This window comes from Furipterus horrens, unplaced genomic scaffold (genome assembly GCF_987537825.1).
Source record: "Furipterus horrens unplaced genomic scaffold, mFurHor1.1.pri manual_scaffold_7, whole genome shotgun sequence".
Taxonomy (NCBI): domain Eukaryota; kingdom Metazoa; phylum Chordata; class Mammalia; order Chiroptera; family Furipteridae; genus Furipterus; species Furipterus horrens.
Genome location: NW_028327177.1, coordinates 111,837,988 through 111,854,811, shown reverse-complemented (window position 1 = coordinate 111,854,811; position 16,824 = coordinate 111,837,988). Strand labels below are relative to the sequence as shown.

Genomic DNA, 16,824 nt, shown 5'->3' with positions numbered 1-16,824 from the left:
ATTTTGGGAATTATGGATTAAAGTTAAGGAGGATTTTTCTCCCACAGAATTTTTGAGAACCTTAAAAAGATCTTGTTCTGTGACAATGTCTAAGATGTAATATGAAATCTTTTCCTACTTTTTTGACCTAAAATCTTGTTTTCTTTAAAACATTTAATAGGACTAGCCTTCCACAGAATATGAAACTGTTGGACAGGCACTTATAAATACAGTATTCCCTCACTTATCGCAGGTATTATGTTCTAGACCCCCCTGCGAAGTAGGAACCGTACATTTATTCTCCACTCTTAAACCTATGTAACTTTAATAGCATACGTATACAGTACCGCAAAATCCCGCGATATAGCAAAAAATCCACGATAAATAATTATAATATTTTTAAAAGTCCCGCGATACAGTGAGGCTGTGATAAGTGAACCGCGATATAGTGAGGGACTACTGTATGGGAATTTTTGGTGGTCTTCAAGAATGAATGTCAAGAATCAGCTTCTATTTTATACCATTAATTTTCTTATCCTTATCAATCATCATTTAATGGTACCTCCATGAAATGTAGTAAAATCCTCACATCATTAATTTTGGAATTAGTAGCACAGAAAATAGTATATCTTTACTCATAATAAATACTAAATCAAAACAAAACTTAAAATAATCAACAGATCACCATTTAAAAATATCAGTAGGCCATTTGCATAAATATTGAAATGCTATACCTCATCAAATTCTTCAGTCATTTTTCTGATGATTTCTGCATTCTGCATATTTCGAAACATCTCTATTCTCACAGTACCTGTGGAACAACATATTTTACAGTTAATCTTTTTCTATTCCATGCTGAACATTAAATTTATCTGACCATTATTTGGAAAGTTTTATATGCTTTGGTTTAACTTCTCTCTTCCACTAAATTCCTATCTATTCAAGCAAATCTCTTGTTTAAGAACTTCCAAGTTCTTCAGGTATTTTTAAAAAACAGAATACTCTGTAAAGTAGATAAGTATAAGGAAAAATACTGAGAGGAGTATTGGGAAAGGAAAAGATAAAGACAGGCAACTATATATTTATATTGCAGAATGGACCCTAAAAGTTGACTTAGATATATACTGGTGTTATCCAGACATATAGCTGACTGCCTTAATCTGTAAAAACATCCAACTATAGAGTTTTATTTCCCTTCATGACTCTTTCTGATATCTTATATCACCAGAATATTCTTCTATAAATTAAAACGAAATGTCCCTTAATCTAGTAACACACTTCAGTTAAATTGCTTTCTCTGAACATAAGTTGCTCAGTAACTTGTACATAAATATTAAACAATAAAAAAAGTTAACTCCATTTTCATCTCATTTTTTATACTACTTTATTTTTATGTAAATATTTTTACTCTTATAATATGATGAGTGGTATATACCAAAAAGTTAGGTTAAAATTAGCATAATTTAAATCAACCTTGAGGACAGAGAACCCTGGCCTTATGATTACATGAGGTTTAATTTCAACTTTATAAATGTAAAACATTCAAGTTAAAAACTCAATCAGTAAGAAAATAATTACTTTATAACCTCTGTCAGATTCCTTGTCAGTGTTTACCAGCTGAAATTCATGAAATATACATGTAGCCATAAGAGCATGGAGCTAAAGAGCCACTAAAAGTTATCAAAATACGATCTTATTTCAGAGGCACAACAAAAACTATAGTGGCACATTCAACTTAATTTTCACTAATCTGTAAAATGAGAAATATGCTATCTACCCTCTTTTAATCTAAAACATTTTAAAGCATGTTTTAATCGCTTGATATATAGGGTAGGGCAAAAGTAGGTTTATAGTTATTCATATGAAAAATAATAAATGATACAAAAATGAGCTCTGTGTTTCGAGTACTCACAACTGTAAACCTACTTTTGCCGAACCCTGTATAACTCTCTTGCTCATTTTCAGGATGCTGAATTAATTACCACCAACAGGTATTCCCTATATCCAGCTGAAAGGATGAGAGAGCCTAGATTGGGAGGTTTGGATGAATAAAAAAAAATTTTAAAGAGTTCCACCACAACATGCAATTTCCTAAACAAAATGAGAAACTTTTATATTGTGATTATATTTTTAAGCTAACAACAGCAGTATAGTCAGTATTCAATAATACTGAAGACAGGTAGTTTATGCCCTGTAATACAGCCTTTATTTTCAGACAATTCTTAAAAATTAAACAGAAAACATATTATATTACTAATTATAAATTATCTCAAGTAAAAATTACTTTGTGTCAGACATTCTTAAAATCACTTGAACAAAATTGTTTAACTGTATATTTGACCCTTGAACAATGTGTGGGTTTGGGGAATCAGACCCCCACACTGTGAAAAATCCACATATAATGTTTGACTCTTCAAAAACCTAACTTACAGGCATCCCTTGATATTCACGCAGTATTGGTTCTAGGACCATCCTTCAATTCCCCCACAGACGATCAAATAAACTGTTTTCAATTTTCGATTGGTTGAATTTGCAGATATAAAACGCCAGGATAGAGAGAGCTGACTATGTGTTTTTTGGGGAGAAACATCCACATATAAATAGACCTGCACATTTCAAACCTATGTTATTCAAGGGTCAACTGTATTTAACCTTGTCTGGGTCATGATTTATTTTTGTCAATCTGAAATAGACTATTGTAGATTTAAAAAATTGGGATTTCAGGGGTTGTTTCAAGGTATTCTTGATTAAGTAAAATTATATTCATGAGTACCAAACAAGCAGAAGTACAATTAGATCTAAGTTACTAAATGTGGAAAGAAGTAGTTGTTCTTTGGGGAATTGAAATATATTTTTAAACATTTTATTTACTTATTTTTAGAGAGAGAAAAGGGAGGGAGAAAGAGAGGAAGACAAACATCAATGTGAGATAGAAACACCAATCGGTTGCCTCCGCACACGCCCCAACTGGGGACTGGGCCTGCAAATCAAGCATGTGCCCTGACAGGGAATCGAACCAGTGACCTTTTACTTTCTGGGATGAAGCTCAACTAATTGAGCTATGCTGATCAGGGTGGAAATGAAATGTATTTTGAGTGGAGTGTTATTGCCTGGTTGTATACATTTGTCAAAGTCATCAATCTGTAACACTTAGAATATGTGGATTTTAATATATGGAAATTATATCTTGGTAAGGTTGATTAATAAAACAAGAAAAAGTTATTAACCAATGTCACCTTCAATAAATTAAAAAAATAATGAGAAAATTTGGGACACCAAATTCTGAAGGAAGAATGAGGTCTCTTCTGAAGCAGAAGGGACTTGTGGGCAAAGGATAATTACCAGATGATGTGAGAGAATGCTGCATATACAATATACTTTCTTAAATTGATTTCATTATATTTTATTGTATCTATGATGAATAAGGATCAGCTCAGTTTCTACATATTTCAGTAAGTGGTATATTTGAGGGGGAGAAATCTACAAAGGTGAAATCTTAAATAGAACTGTTCTGATTAAATGAGTTAAGTCATTGTATTGTAAATAAAATACAGTACAATAACAAGAAAAAGGACAATGCTAATTACTACTTTAGTAGTAAGTTACATATATCATTATTAAAATATTTCCAGTGCAAATAATGCTGCTCTGTTTCTCTGATTGATATGGCAGTTTTTATATACAGCGGAGTCCTAACTATAATTTCAATGAACTAGCTATCTTCATAAAAGAACTATTTTGCTGCATTAATTTAATGTTACAAAGTGAAAAGCAACAAAACATTAACTAGAATTAAAAGAAATATTTTTGAAAACCACATACTTAGCATCTTTAAAGGTGAGTACTATATACAAATAAAAATTAATAGTAAAATAAAATCAGATATTTAAAACTTTAATTTTGAAATGAACAAAAGGTTGTTACTGAGATTTTTTAAATAGGAAAATCTTTCTCTTGCCTTAATGACTATTCTAAAGATTAGCCTATATATTTACTTTCCAACTGCTATTCTCCTCCTGCTGGGTTCCACAACTCTACTGAAACTGCTTCCTCATACCAATTATCTCCCAATTGCTACATCAGACTAGACAACTTTTCCTCAGTAATACCCTATATATCTATTCTGTTAAAGCATTTGCTCATTATATTTGTTTCTATAGCCCTATGTCCTTATACTGTATTCTATGATGACTTATTTTGATTTCTTTCACTTAAAGTCATTTATGTGAGTAGTTTATAGTAATGTCTAAAGTTCTAACACATTCTTCTTTGTTCCTTTTTACATTTTCTAACCTAGAAATGGCTCCCATCTAGTTCACCCACTAGAGCTAAGTATGGCAGAGATCACTACTTATCTTTGTATTCCCCCCAATTCCTCAAAAATGCTTGACACCTTAAGCTTACCTCTCTTCCTCTTAAGCTTTCCTTAACAAATAAAAAAAATCTTGCTGTCCTCAAAATAAATTGAAAAGCTAATCTCAGTTCACCATCACATTCTTGGTACTTAAAAATGCTTATTTCTAATAGAAGATTATCCTAATATTATGAATAGATACATTAAAAATCTGAAATAATTCACATACACAGAAACATAAATATATAAAAATTAAAAAATGGGGGGAAAAAGATTATTTTCCTCTCCCTAAACTAACAAGTTATCTGTGAGAATCCTGGAAGAATAACCTACTAACATACATATTTCATACTAAAAAATAAAAGGTTGTTTGAACAGACCCTCCTAAGAGGATTATACTTCTAATGAAGGTAAAAGAAAAACTTTCAAAATTGTCATTTTTAACTATGAGTAATTCCAGAAATATAAGTAACATCAGAAAGCTCCCATTAAGTTCTTGATTATTTAAGTTATGTCAAGCCCTGGCTGGTATGGCTCAGTGAATTGAGTGCTGGCCTGCAAACCAAAGGGTTGCCGGTTTGATTCCCAGTCAGGGCACATGACTGGGTTGCAGGCCAGGTCCCAGGTAGGGGCGCACAAGACACAACCACACAGAGATGTTTCTTTCCCTCTCTTTCTCCCTCCCCTCTCTTCTTTATTTTTTTTAAAAATAAAAAAAAATTTTAAATATTTAAAAAATTATGTCAAACAGCTGGTGAGAGAGTAACTTGATACAATCCTTGCAGTATGCAATTTGAAAAATGTCTAAGTTAAAAATTAACAACATGTTCTTTGGCCTTGATATTGTTCATGTTGCAAATATTCCCTAAACTTACACGTGTAAAATAAATGTACAAGGTTATTTCCTGAAGCACTGTTTGTAAAAATAGCAAAAATAGCCCATATAGTCCTGACTGGTATGACTCAGTGGATTGAGTGCAGCCTGCAAAGCAAAGGGTTACCGGTTCAATTCCCAGTCCAGGCACATGCCTGGGCTGTGGGCCAGGTCTCCAGTTGGGGGCACACAAGAGGTAACCACACACTAATGTTTCTTTCTCTTTCTCCCTCCCCTCCCCTCTCTCTAGAAATAAATAAAATCTTTAAAAAAGAAAAAAAAGAAAGAAAGAAAGCCCATATATGCCTAAATAAAAATTTGATTAAATAAGTACAAATGGCAATGATAATGACAACGGTGGTGGCAGCTAATTTGGGTCCTCACAATCTGCCAGGCATTGTGCTGAATAAACCCTTGGAGTTAACACATTTAATCCTATGAAGAATGTACCATTTTGCTCCCATTTTACAGATGAGAAAATTGAGGCACCTAGAGATTTATCAACTTGAGAAAGGGGTTTCCCGGTAGTAGACTGATATTCTACACGCAGGCAGTCTGGGTACAGGGTCCATGACTAACCACTACTCTTTACTGATTCTTAAAGTCAGGGGAATCCATGGAGCTATCAAAATAAACAGCTGTCCATGATTGATATGTAAAGATCTGTAGGATATATTTATATATGAAAAAAGAAAAAGATATATGTATTTGATTGTGGACCCATTAAAATATTTCTGGAAAGACATACAAATATCTGGCAAAATTGGTTGCCTCTGGGAAAGAAAATATGCAGTTTAGGTTCAGGGATATATAGAGAAATTATATTGCATACCTTTTCATTTCCTGAAACTTGAACTACATGAATATATTATTCAAACAAAATAATACATGAGTACATTTCAAGTAATAAAATAAAATGTTAAAAACCAAACTGAAAGATGGATTGCTCTGAAACCTTGTCTACAGAGTATTTGTGTAGTCACTATCAATATGCACTCATTAGGGGGCAGATGTAACAATGCTCAACATAAGTTTTCCAGAAATGTGAAATTTTATTTTTTTCTTAATAGCTATTACAGGACACAAAAGATGAAACTGAAAAGCAATTTGAAAATAGGGTTGCAGAATACATACTTGCATAATTAGCAATACAGACGCTAAGAAGAGACTGTAATTGTAGTTGCAGCAATCACAACATATAGCAACAGAACTCTAAAGAAGTCATCCTAGAGTGATTTAAAGTCTTTGGAATCAGACAGACTTAAAGAGTCTAAATTTCAACTACACCAGCTACTATACTATGGGGTACAATATGAAATTCAAATTTCTAATCTTGAAAATGGGGATAATATCACTTTAACTAGGAGGTATTCAAAAAATGTTGAAAAAGTGACTAAGGATGATATGAGAAATGAAATAACAAATGACATGCTCCATTAGTATAAGGTTCTCCTAATTTGAGTATTTATTTATTTTTTAAAAAATAATTATCCTATCCATTTTGCAGGCCAGCTAAAAGCTCTAGTTCTTAGTTGAGCCAGATTCCTAACTGTGCAACTTACAAAGTTAATGCTGTTTGGAGAATAAAAGCAGTCACATCTTAATATTCCAGAACCAGAGTCATCCTAGCAGTTTTCCCATCACCCAGTCCTACAGCCTCCACCTCCAGAGCAGAGATGAAGAGATGAAATAGCACTAAGCATCCTTGTCCAAAATGCCTAGAATCCCTGCCTCCCACCAAAGATGAGTTAAGGGAATAAAGAAGTACTTGTCAGAAAAGTCAAGTGAGAACCAGAAAAATGTCTTACCCCATATGTACGAACCCATCCATGGCTTAGAGCATTGTCTCATTTCATCCTCCTCATTATTTTCAATTCTACCCCTCCTCTACTCTATGCCACAGCTAGAGTAGGAACTCTAGCTTCTTTGTATCTTTTCAACTGGATACAGAAGCAGGCAGAAGAGAAGGCTGAAGGCAGACATAACTTGACTTAGCAGCAAAACAATTTATCCAAATACAACAAAAGGCTCTTTTAAGTTTATAGCTTTTGTGACACATTATAACATTCTGGCTCACTCAAAATTCTGAACCTGGGTGTGGATCAAGCACACTGCCTAAGAGCCTTCCAAATAGTAGATAATTTCAAAATAACTATTCCATGTGTGAAACAGCTTTTCTTTTAAAGAGTGGATTTTAGAGGCTTAATAAAACCTAATCTGGTGATTGATCAGAGATAACTCAAGCATATGACAGGACAAGTTTTAGGTAGTCTCATTTTTGTTTCTTTTTTACTTTATGTAATAGACAGCAGGTTGTAAACCAAACTAAAATGAAGAAGGTCTGAAAATAAATATGGATAAATTAGTAGAGAAAATCTGAGTTAGGAAAGGAGAGAAAATGCTAAGTCTACTAAAACTGAGAATTTATGGAAGAAACATCAGCATACCAGAATCGTAGGAATTAACAGTTAGCTAGGATTGCAGTGACTCTACTAAGAGTCTTTCTCAAGAAGAGAGGGTATGGGGTAAATGTAGAGACAGACACTATGGTTGACTTTTGATGAACATTTAAAGCTTAATAAGCCCTGGCAGGGTAGCTCAGTTGGTGAGAGCATTGTCCCGATACAACAATGTTATGAGTTTGATCTCCGGTCAGGCACATACAAGAAGGCAACCAATGAATGCATAAATGAGTGGAACAACAAATAGATGTTTCTCTATCTCCCCTTCCCCCCATCTCTCTCTCTCTCTCTCTCTCTCTCTCTCTCTCTCTCTCTCTCTCAAATCAACAAAATTTTAAAAAGTTTAAATATAAAGCTTAATAGTAAAAAATATCTTGGGATATATGTGGTCTGTCTAGGTGGTACATGCAAAAATGGAAGGAAATTACCTCACAGGTTATTGTAAAAAAGGATACACATTTGAAAACATGTAGATCTTTTAAAACGTCTTAAAAATAGAAATTATTGTGATTGTAACTCCAGTGATAAGTCTGTCTCTAGATGGCAGCCTGCACTTTGTAACATTCCTTGTAAAAAGCTGATACAGTAAACCCTTTATCCATGTGAAATATGTTCGAAGACCCACCATGGATGCCTGAAATTGCAGACAGTACCGAACCCTAGATATACTATGCTTTCTCCTACATATGCATATCTATGATAAAGTTTAATTTATAGACACAATAAGAGATCAGCAGAATAACTTATAATAAAATAGAATAATTATAAAAATACATTATAACCAAAGTTATGCAAATATGGTGTCTCTCAAAATATCTTATTGTACCAAACTCATCTTTTCACTTAAAGGAATCAATTATGGCTTTATTTTGTTGTAGTTAAATTGCCAGCATCAATGCTCTTGTGCTTTGGGGCCAATATCAAGTAAAATAAGGTCTACTTGAAAACAAGAGCGTGATACAGAAAGTAGACCTGCTAACCCAGAAGGCTACTAAGTGATCAACGGGTGAGTAGGGTATACAGCATAAACACACTGGGCAAAGGGATGATTCACATGCTGGGCGAGTGGAGCAGGATGGCACTGAGATTTCACCATGCTACTCAAAATGATGCAAAATTTAAAACTCATCGTTTATTTCTGGAATTTTCCATTTAATATTTTTGGACCATGGATAACTGAAACAGTAGAAAGCAAAATCATGGATAAGTGGAGACTACTGTATTTGTCTGCCTCTGTAACTACAAGAGAAATGAAACATTAAACTAAATGCTCCAGAGGAAATCACATATTTGCACATAATGTGAGCACCAATTAACTAGTCTTTCAAGGATACACATCATCCATATCAAGAAGAGGTAAATTTACTAAATACCAGAATTTCAAATTTTGAGGTTAGTTGATCCATGTATAGCCCGGGCCCAAAAGTCAGTATACTTATTGTCCTAGAGCTACAACCTTTAATATTGTTTTGATCAAATCTTCAACAACTATTCAAATAACCTTGTCAGTGCTAATGCTGTTCACATGAAACAGGAATCAGAGGAAAGACCAGTGAAGAAAATAAATCTATTTAATCTCTATTACTGGTATCAATATGATTCAAAACAGGCTGGGCTTCTTAAACTGGGGCATGGATTCCTAAGTATCTATGAACCTTTTGAAGCTCTATGAAAATTCAGGTCTCTATACTTTTGTGGAGAATGGCCCAAATATTTCAGAACATTATTAAATGAAGTTGAGAACTGAAAAAAGTTACACCTTATTATTAGAGGAAAATACTGGCTGAAGATGTTTGGTCTTAGGGAATTGAAAGGAGAGATAAAACAATGACAGTAAAAAATAGTTCTAGAGAAGACTTATCCTTTATAGCATGGAAAAACCAAGACTCTGAATTGGGAAATGGAGAGCAGAAAAGGCTAAATTCTTTTCCTTTCTAATAAATTGAGCCATGAGTGAAATGGCATAGTTTAAAAAGAGCCAGGTTTTATCTCTAAGTGGCAAAACGAACAAACAAACAAGGAAACTTGCTCATAATGTTACAGGGACGAATATATTACATAGTAAAAATACTTATCAGCACTACATATTTGACTCCAGATATGTGTGTGTGTGTGTGTAAGATAATTTTAGAACTTAAATATTATTTAAAGTTATTTGACAGTTTCCTATTAAACTGCATACAAATGACCAAGTCCTGTTTCTTTAATCAGTGCTTCAAAGTTATGTCAGTCACTTGGAGGTCCCATAAATCTCAAGTATATTTTCATTAAGTCTTCTTACAATTTTTTAATGTGTCACTAAGACTTGCCTCAACTCATCTTTTATTCAGAATACCTATTTTCCCATTTTACCACACTTCCTATGTAGGTAATTAAAGATGGGGGGAAAAAAAAGTCCAAACTGCTTGGGCTTAATAAAGAATCTCAAAGAATTTTCCTTAAACTGAATTCTCCAGTATTTTTAAAAATACTTTTTAAAAAAGTATATGTCATTGATTATGCTGTTACAGTTGTCCCAATTTCTTTTCCCTTTGTTCCCCTCCACCCAATAACCTCCTTCCCTCCAGCATTACCACCTCCCCTTAGTTCATGTCCATGGGTTGTGCACGTAAGTTCTTTGGCATCTCCCTTTCCTATACTATTCTTAACATCCCCCTGGTCTATTTTGTACCTAACAATTATGCTTATTAATCCCTGTATCATTTCCCCATTTCTTCCCCTTCCCCCTCCCAGCTGATAAGCCTCCAAATGATCCCCATACCTATGATTCTGTTCCTATTCTAGTTTGCTTAGTTTGTTTTTGTTATTATTTTTTAGATTCTGCTGTTGACAGTTATGAGTTTGTTGTCATTTTAATGTTGATAGTTTTGACTTTCTTCTTTTTCTTAATTAAGTCCCTTTAACATTCCATATAATCATGCCTTGGTGATGATGAACTCCTTTCGTTTTACCTCATTTGGGAAGCACTTTATCGGCCCTTCCATTCTAAATGATAGTTTGATGGACAGAGTAATCTTGGTTGTAGGTCCTTGCTTTTCAACCGTTTGAATACTTCTTGCCAGTCTCTTCTTGCCTGCAAAGTTTCTTTTGAGAAATCAGCTGAAAAATCTTATGGGAACCCCTTTGTAGGTGACTCTCTTCTCTTGCTGCTTTTAAGATTCTCTCTTTCTCTTGAAACTTTGACATTTTAATGATGATGTGTCTTGGTGTGGTCCTCTTTGGGTGTAGCTTATTTGGGACTCTCTGTGCTTCCTGGACTTGTATGTCTATTTCCTTCACCAAATTAGGGGAGTATTCCTTCATTGTCTTTTCAAATAAATTTTCAATTTCTTGCTCTTCCTCTTCTTCTTCTGACACCCCTATGATTCGCATGTTGGTTCATTTAAAGTTGTCCCAGAGGTTCCTAAGCCTCTCCTTGTTTTTTTTCAATTCTTGTTTCCTCATTCTGTACTGGTTGACTGTTTAATTCTTACGCATGTTCCAAATTGTTTATTTGAACCCTGGTTTACTTCCCTTCACCACTGGTTTCATGTGTTTGAGACTGACAGGGAAGTTACAAAGTACAGAGGCTACCATATATAAAACAATTAGTTCCTCTAATCGTTAATATCTCACATTAGTATGATACAATTTTCACAATAAGGCAATATTGATGTTATTATTTGCCCCAAATGTTGTTGAGAAATAACTGACATATATCACTGTGTAAGTAGGGTGTACAGATAATGGTTCTATTTTTACATATATTGTGAAATGATTACCACAATAGGTTTAGTTAACATCCATAAAAAGAAACAAAGTTCCTCTTGTGATGAGAAATCTTAGAATCTATCTTAATAACTTTCCTATATATACCAGTAATTTCAACCTTTTTCATCTCACGGCACACATAAATTACTAAAATTCTGCAGCACATCCAAAAATATATTTTGTGCCAATCTGACAACACCCCCTCCAAATAGGTATAATTTTGATTCATTCACATCAAATGGCTATTGTTGTGTTGGCTTGCCTTTTATTTAGTTTCACAATCTAAGGTAAAAGAAGTCAGTGCCCCTGACTACTCAGGTATTTCACATTTAAAAAATTCTTGCAGCACACCAAGTGAAAATGCTGCTATCTATCATACAGCAGTCTTAACTATGTTTTACATTACATCGCTAGTACTTAGAACTAGAGGTTTATACCTTTAGACCACTTTCCTCCAGTTCAGCTTCATTCCACCCTGATAACATTATTATTAAGTATTGTAAAAGTCATATTTTATTCAGATTCTCTCATTTTTTAACTAATGTCCTTTTGTGTTCCAGGATTTCATTCAGAATACCACAAAAGGTGGTTAAGTTCTCATGTCTCTTTAGGCTCTTCTACACTGTGACACTTTTTCAGACTTCATGTTTTTTAATGACCATGATGCTTTTTATTGAGCAGTGGACAGGTATTTTTTAGAATGCCTTTCAATGTGGGTTTGTCTGATGTTTTCGTATGGTTAGATCTGGTTTATTGGTTTTTGAGAGGAAGATTAAAGAAAGAAAGTGCTCTTCTCATCACATGCTAACAATATGACTAAACACTACTGACTGTTAATCATGATCATCTAGTTGAGGTAGTATTTTTCAGGTTTCTCCACTGTTACAATCATACTTTTTCTTTTTTACAATACTGTATTCTTTGGAAGGAAGTCACTATGTACAGCCCACACTTAAGGGCTAGGGGGTTATGCTCCATTTCCTTAAGGTTTATGTAGGTATTTACATAAATTATTTTGAATTCTACATTAAAACATTTGTCTATTCTTACCCATTTGTAACATTATTCAATCATTTATTTATATCAGTATGAACTCATGAATATTTTATATTCTGCTCATAATCCAATTCTTTGATATTTATTTGTTGCTCAAATATTTCTAACTTTGGCCACTGGGGGCTCTTTCAGTTGGCTTCTGTATCCTTTTGACATATCTTCAGGTTGTTTTGTTTTCCATAAGTACCTGTTAACTTTCTCACACTATGAAATGCTCCAGGCTTACCACGTAAATTCTCTATCCCAGGACTAGATTTTAACATTTATTTATTCATGGAGCACTGGTTTCTTTTATGAGAGAATAGAACTGGAAACCAAGATCTAGGTGTTAGGTGTCCATCTTGCTACTGGCTCATTGTTAGGGAAATGTCATTTCTTTTCACCCCCCTCAGCTAAAAGAACAAGGAAAAATATGTGTACTAGTATGTATACAAACATATTTATAAATATTTCTATATGTAGCCATATGTGTCTATACTGAGCTGTAAGTTTCACAAAATCTCCAACTACTCCATTAACATATGAATTATTCTAGCATCTTCCCTTGTTTATCTATAATCTCCTACTTGTACAAGAATGAAAATTCAACCAACTACTTAATTTTTCAACTTCAGTATACATGTATAGTGATTTCATAATTGGTAACCCATACTCCCATGGGAAACAACTTTGCCAACTACAAATACAGTGTGTGTGTGTGTGTGTGTGTGTGTGTGTGTGTGTATTTGCCTTTACTCTTCACATTCTCCACTCATTTCTTCAGTTACTTAGAAAAGCATCGATTCCCTAAACCCCTCAGTATGAGGTTATTTCATTACTTTTAGTATAGTCAGATTCTTTTCTAATAGTGTGCTTTCATCCTGGGATGATCTCATAAGTAATTTTTAAAATAAAAGTTTGCATGTATAAATGTGTGTTATTTGTGCTGTAAAGTTCTATGGATGCCCTGGCTGGTTTGGCTCAGTGGATTGAGCGTCGGCCTGCGAGCTAAGTGTCGCTGGTTCGATCTTCCAGTCAGGGCACATCAGAGAAGGAAAACTCTGACTCCAAAAAACCTCCGCTGCCTTGCGGCATACCTCTTCAGGCGAAAGGCTAAGGGAGTAAACCCCGACAGAAAATCCGAAGCCGGAGTCCCTAAGGCGGTTTGACGTTGTAGTCAACACCGGCAACTCCTGCGGCGCACCTGAAGCCAAGCTGTATTGACTCCGTCTTTCCCTTGGACCCTTCAGCTGCGAAGAGAGGGGGGGTCTGCTGCATGGGCAACAGCAGACCCTCCATATCACCCTGCCCAGGCTCTGTAGCTTCAGCGTCATCGCAAGATGTCGATTCAACACGGGAGGAGACAGATACCGTGTCACTCCCGAGTCGGACTGCACAGCCATTCTCGGCGGTGCAGATAGACTCTTAAGAAGCTACACCATCGTCTCTCGAGACGGACGGCTGCCGACTAAAGTTCTATGGGTTTTGAAAAATGCATAGGATCACATATCCAACATTATAGTGCCATACAGAATAGTCTCATCAGCCTTATAACCCACGATTCACCTACTCAACCCTTTCCTCCTCCCCCAAACCTGGTGAACAGATATATTTGCTATCGCTACAGTTTGTCTTTTCCATAATGTCTATAAACTGAAATCGTATAGTATATAGACTTTTCAGAATGGCTTCTTTCCTTTCATTGAGCAATACCATTTAAGATTTATCTATACGTTCATGTGGCTTGAGAGCCCATTCTTTCTTATCACCAAATAGTATTACATTGTATCTATATACCACTGTTTATCCATTTCATCTACTTTAGAACATCTCTGTTGCTACCAGTTTGGGGCAATTATAAACATTCACGTATACATTTTTGTGTGGAAATCAAGTTTCAAATCAGTTGGGTAAACATGTGATCAGTGGATTTTACAGTAAGGCTATATTTAGCTCTGTAAGAAACTGTCGGACTGTCTTGCAAAGTGGCTATTCTATTTTGCATTCCCACCAACAATGAAATTCCTGTGGCTTCACATCCTTGGTAGCAACTGGTATTGCCACTATTTCCGATCTTAGCCATTCTAATAGCCATGTAATGAAATCTTATTGTTTTAATTTGCAATGACCTAATGACAAATAATGTTGGGTATCTTTTCATAGGCTTATTTGCTACCTCTATAGCTTCTTTGGTAGGTGTCTGTTCAGATTCTTTGCCCAGCTTTTTATTGGACTCATTTTTTTGAGTTTTTCAGATTTCTTAGTATATTTTGAATTCAAGTCCATATCTGTTTTGCAAGTATCTTCTCCAGAATGTGATTTGTCTTTTCATTTTCTTAATTGTTTTTTACAGAGCTGAAAACTTAATTTTAATAAGTCCAATTTGCCAATTATTTCTTTCATGGATTGTGCTCTACTGGTTGTATCTAAAAATCTCACTAAGCACAAGGTCATTTGGACTTTCTCCTACATTTTCTCTTAGAAGTTTATAGTTTTCATCCATGGATCAAAAAAATAAAAAAGAAGTTTATAGTTTTGCATTTTACATGATCTATTTTAAGTTAATTTTTCTGTGAAGGGGTAAGATCTGTATCTACTTTCCCTTTTCCTATATGGATGTCCAACTACTCCAGCATGATTTGTTAAAAATATGATTAATCCTGGCTGTTGTGGCTCAGTGGATAGAGCTTCGGCCTATGAGCTAAGTGTCACTGATTCGATTCCCAGTCAGGGCACATGACTAGGTTACCTGTCAGGTCCCCAATTGTGGGCGCGAGTGAGAGGCAACCACACAGTGATGTTTCCCTCCCTCTCTTTCTCCTTTCCCCCTCTATAAAAATAAACAAATAAATAATTAAAAATATATATGATTAAGATTTTTAGTTAGTCCCAATAAAGTCATAGTCCATTTAAGTAGCTATTGCCTTACAATAATATAATATGTGCACAAAGTATCTGGAAGTTTCAAAATTGTGTTAGATTCACACACACACACAATCCAAGGGAAGAAATTACTTGAAATTGATATATACAAGTTCTGATTATGTTAATATGGTAAACTATTATTTACATAAATATTCTTCCTGAAATTTTAATACAATTTGAACCATTTTTTTAATTATTATCATTATTTTATCCTCACCCGAGGACACGCTTACTGATTTGGGAGGGCTTGGGGGTGGGGTGGAAAGAAACACTGATCAGTTGCTTCTTGTACGTGCCTCGACCAGGACAGAACCCACAACCCAGGCATGTTCCCTGACCAGAAATTGTAACCTGCGACCCTTTGGCACTAAAACATATTTTTTTATCCTCACCCAAAGACACTTTTTATTGTCCTTTTTTTTAAAGAGAGGTGGGGAAGGGGAGAGAGAAATATCGATGCAAGATGCAAGAGAAAAACGTTGATTGATTGCCTCCCAAAAGCGCCTAGACAGGAGATCATTCACATCTGGATCCAGAATTGTAGGCACCTGGACCAGGGATTGAACCTGCAACCCTTTGGTTATGGGATGACACTCCAACCAACCAAACCCCACTGGCCAGGGTAACACTGAAATAATTTTTTCTCTTATAACACCTGATGAGACTACAATACTTGAATTGAGAGTTCTGAGGTACAGGATCTAAGAGAAATAACTTTCATTAAGTGGGAGCTCAGGATTTCATCTCTAGGGGAAGGTTAAACCAGCAGTACATCTAATACCTCCTAATCTGAAGACTGCAAATAAAGGGGGTTTTCTTGGTTCTGTGTAGGAGATAAATGTACCTGAGAGGCAGTAATTAAAAATGGTGCTCCCACAAATATCTTAAATTTGCATAATCTGATAGAGAAAACTTCAAACTGTATTTAGTTGCAAATGGTCCAAATTGGTAGTGTCACTGGGCACTTGTCAAGCAAATGCTAAGTCCTCTTTAGAGAAATGTAGCTTTATTCTAGGCTTCAATTAAATTTGAGAGAAAATATGAAACTTGGAATAAAAAGTAACTAAACACACTTAGAAGGCAATATACAAGAGAACGAGCAAAAAAAGACAACAAAAATACTCACAAAGATTTAGACATCAGAGAAAGATTGTAACAAAAATAAACCTACCATGTTAAAAAGAAGAACACAAAACTGAGTATTCACAGGGAACAATCAAAACCAAGTAGCTGTAATTTCTAGAAATGAACAATGCTAATGCAACAGAATAGCACAAATGAAAAAAGAGTCAATTATGTAGAAAACAGGGAAATATTATAAAGCAGCACAGAAATGCAAAAATACAGCAAGGTACATAAAAGACAGTATGCAAAACTAAGTTACTAAGGGAGAAGAAAAATAAAAGAATATTTAAAAATATAAGTGATGAAAGGCACCAAGGCAA

At 34.7% G+C, this 16,824-nt stretch overlaps 1 protein-coding gene across 3 annotated transcripts in view; it reads right to left on the bottom strand.

Moving 5' to 3' along the window:
* Positions 1–16,824, bottom strand: part of STAG1 (STAG1 cohesin complex component) — a 382,246-nt gene that overhangs the window by 183,351 nt on the left and 182,071 nt on the right. For all 3 annotated transcript variants that reach the window (XM_090284291.1, XM_090284293.1, XM_090284292.1), the window contains exon 6: positions 714–790. In XM_090284291.1, the coding sequence (XP_090140417.1) occupies positions 714–790 (77 nt within the window). The remainder of the gene's footprint in view (positions 1–713; positions 791–16,824) is intronic.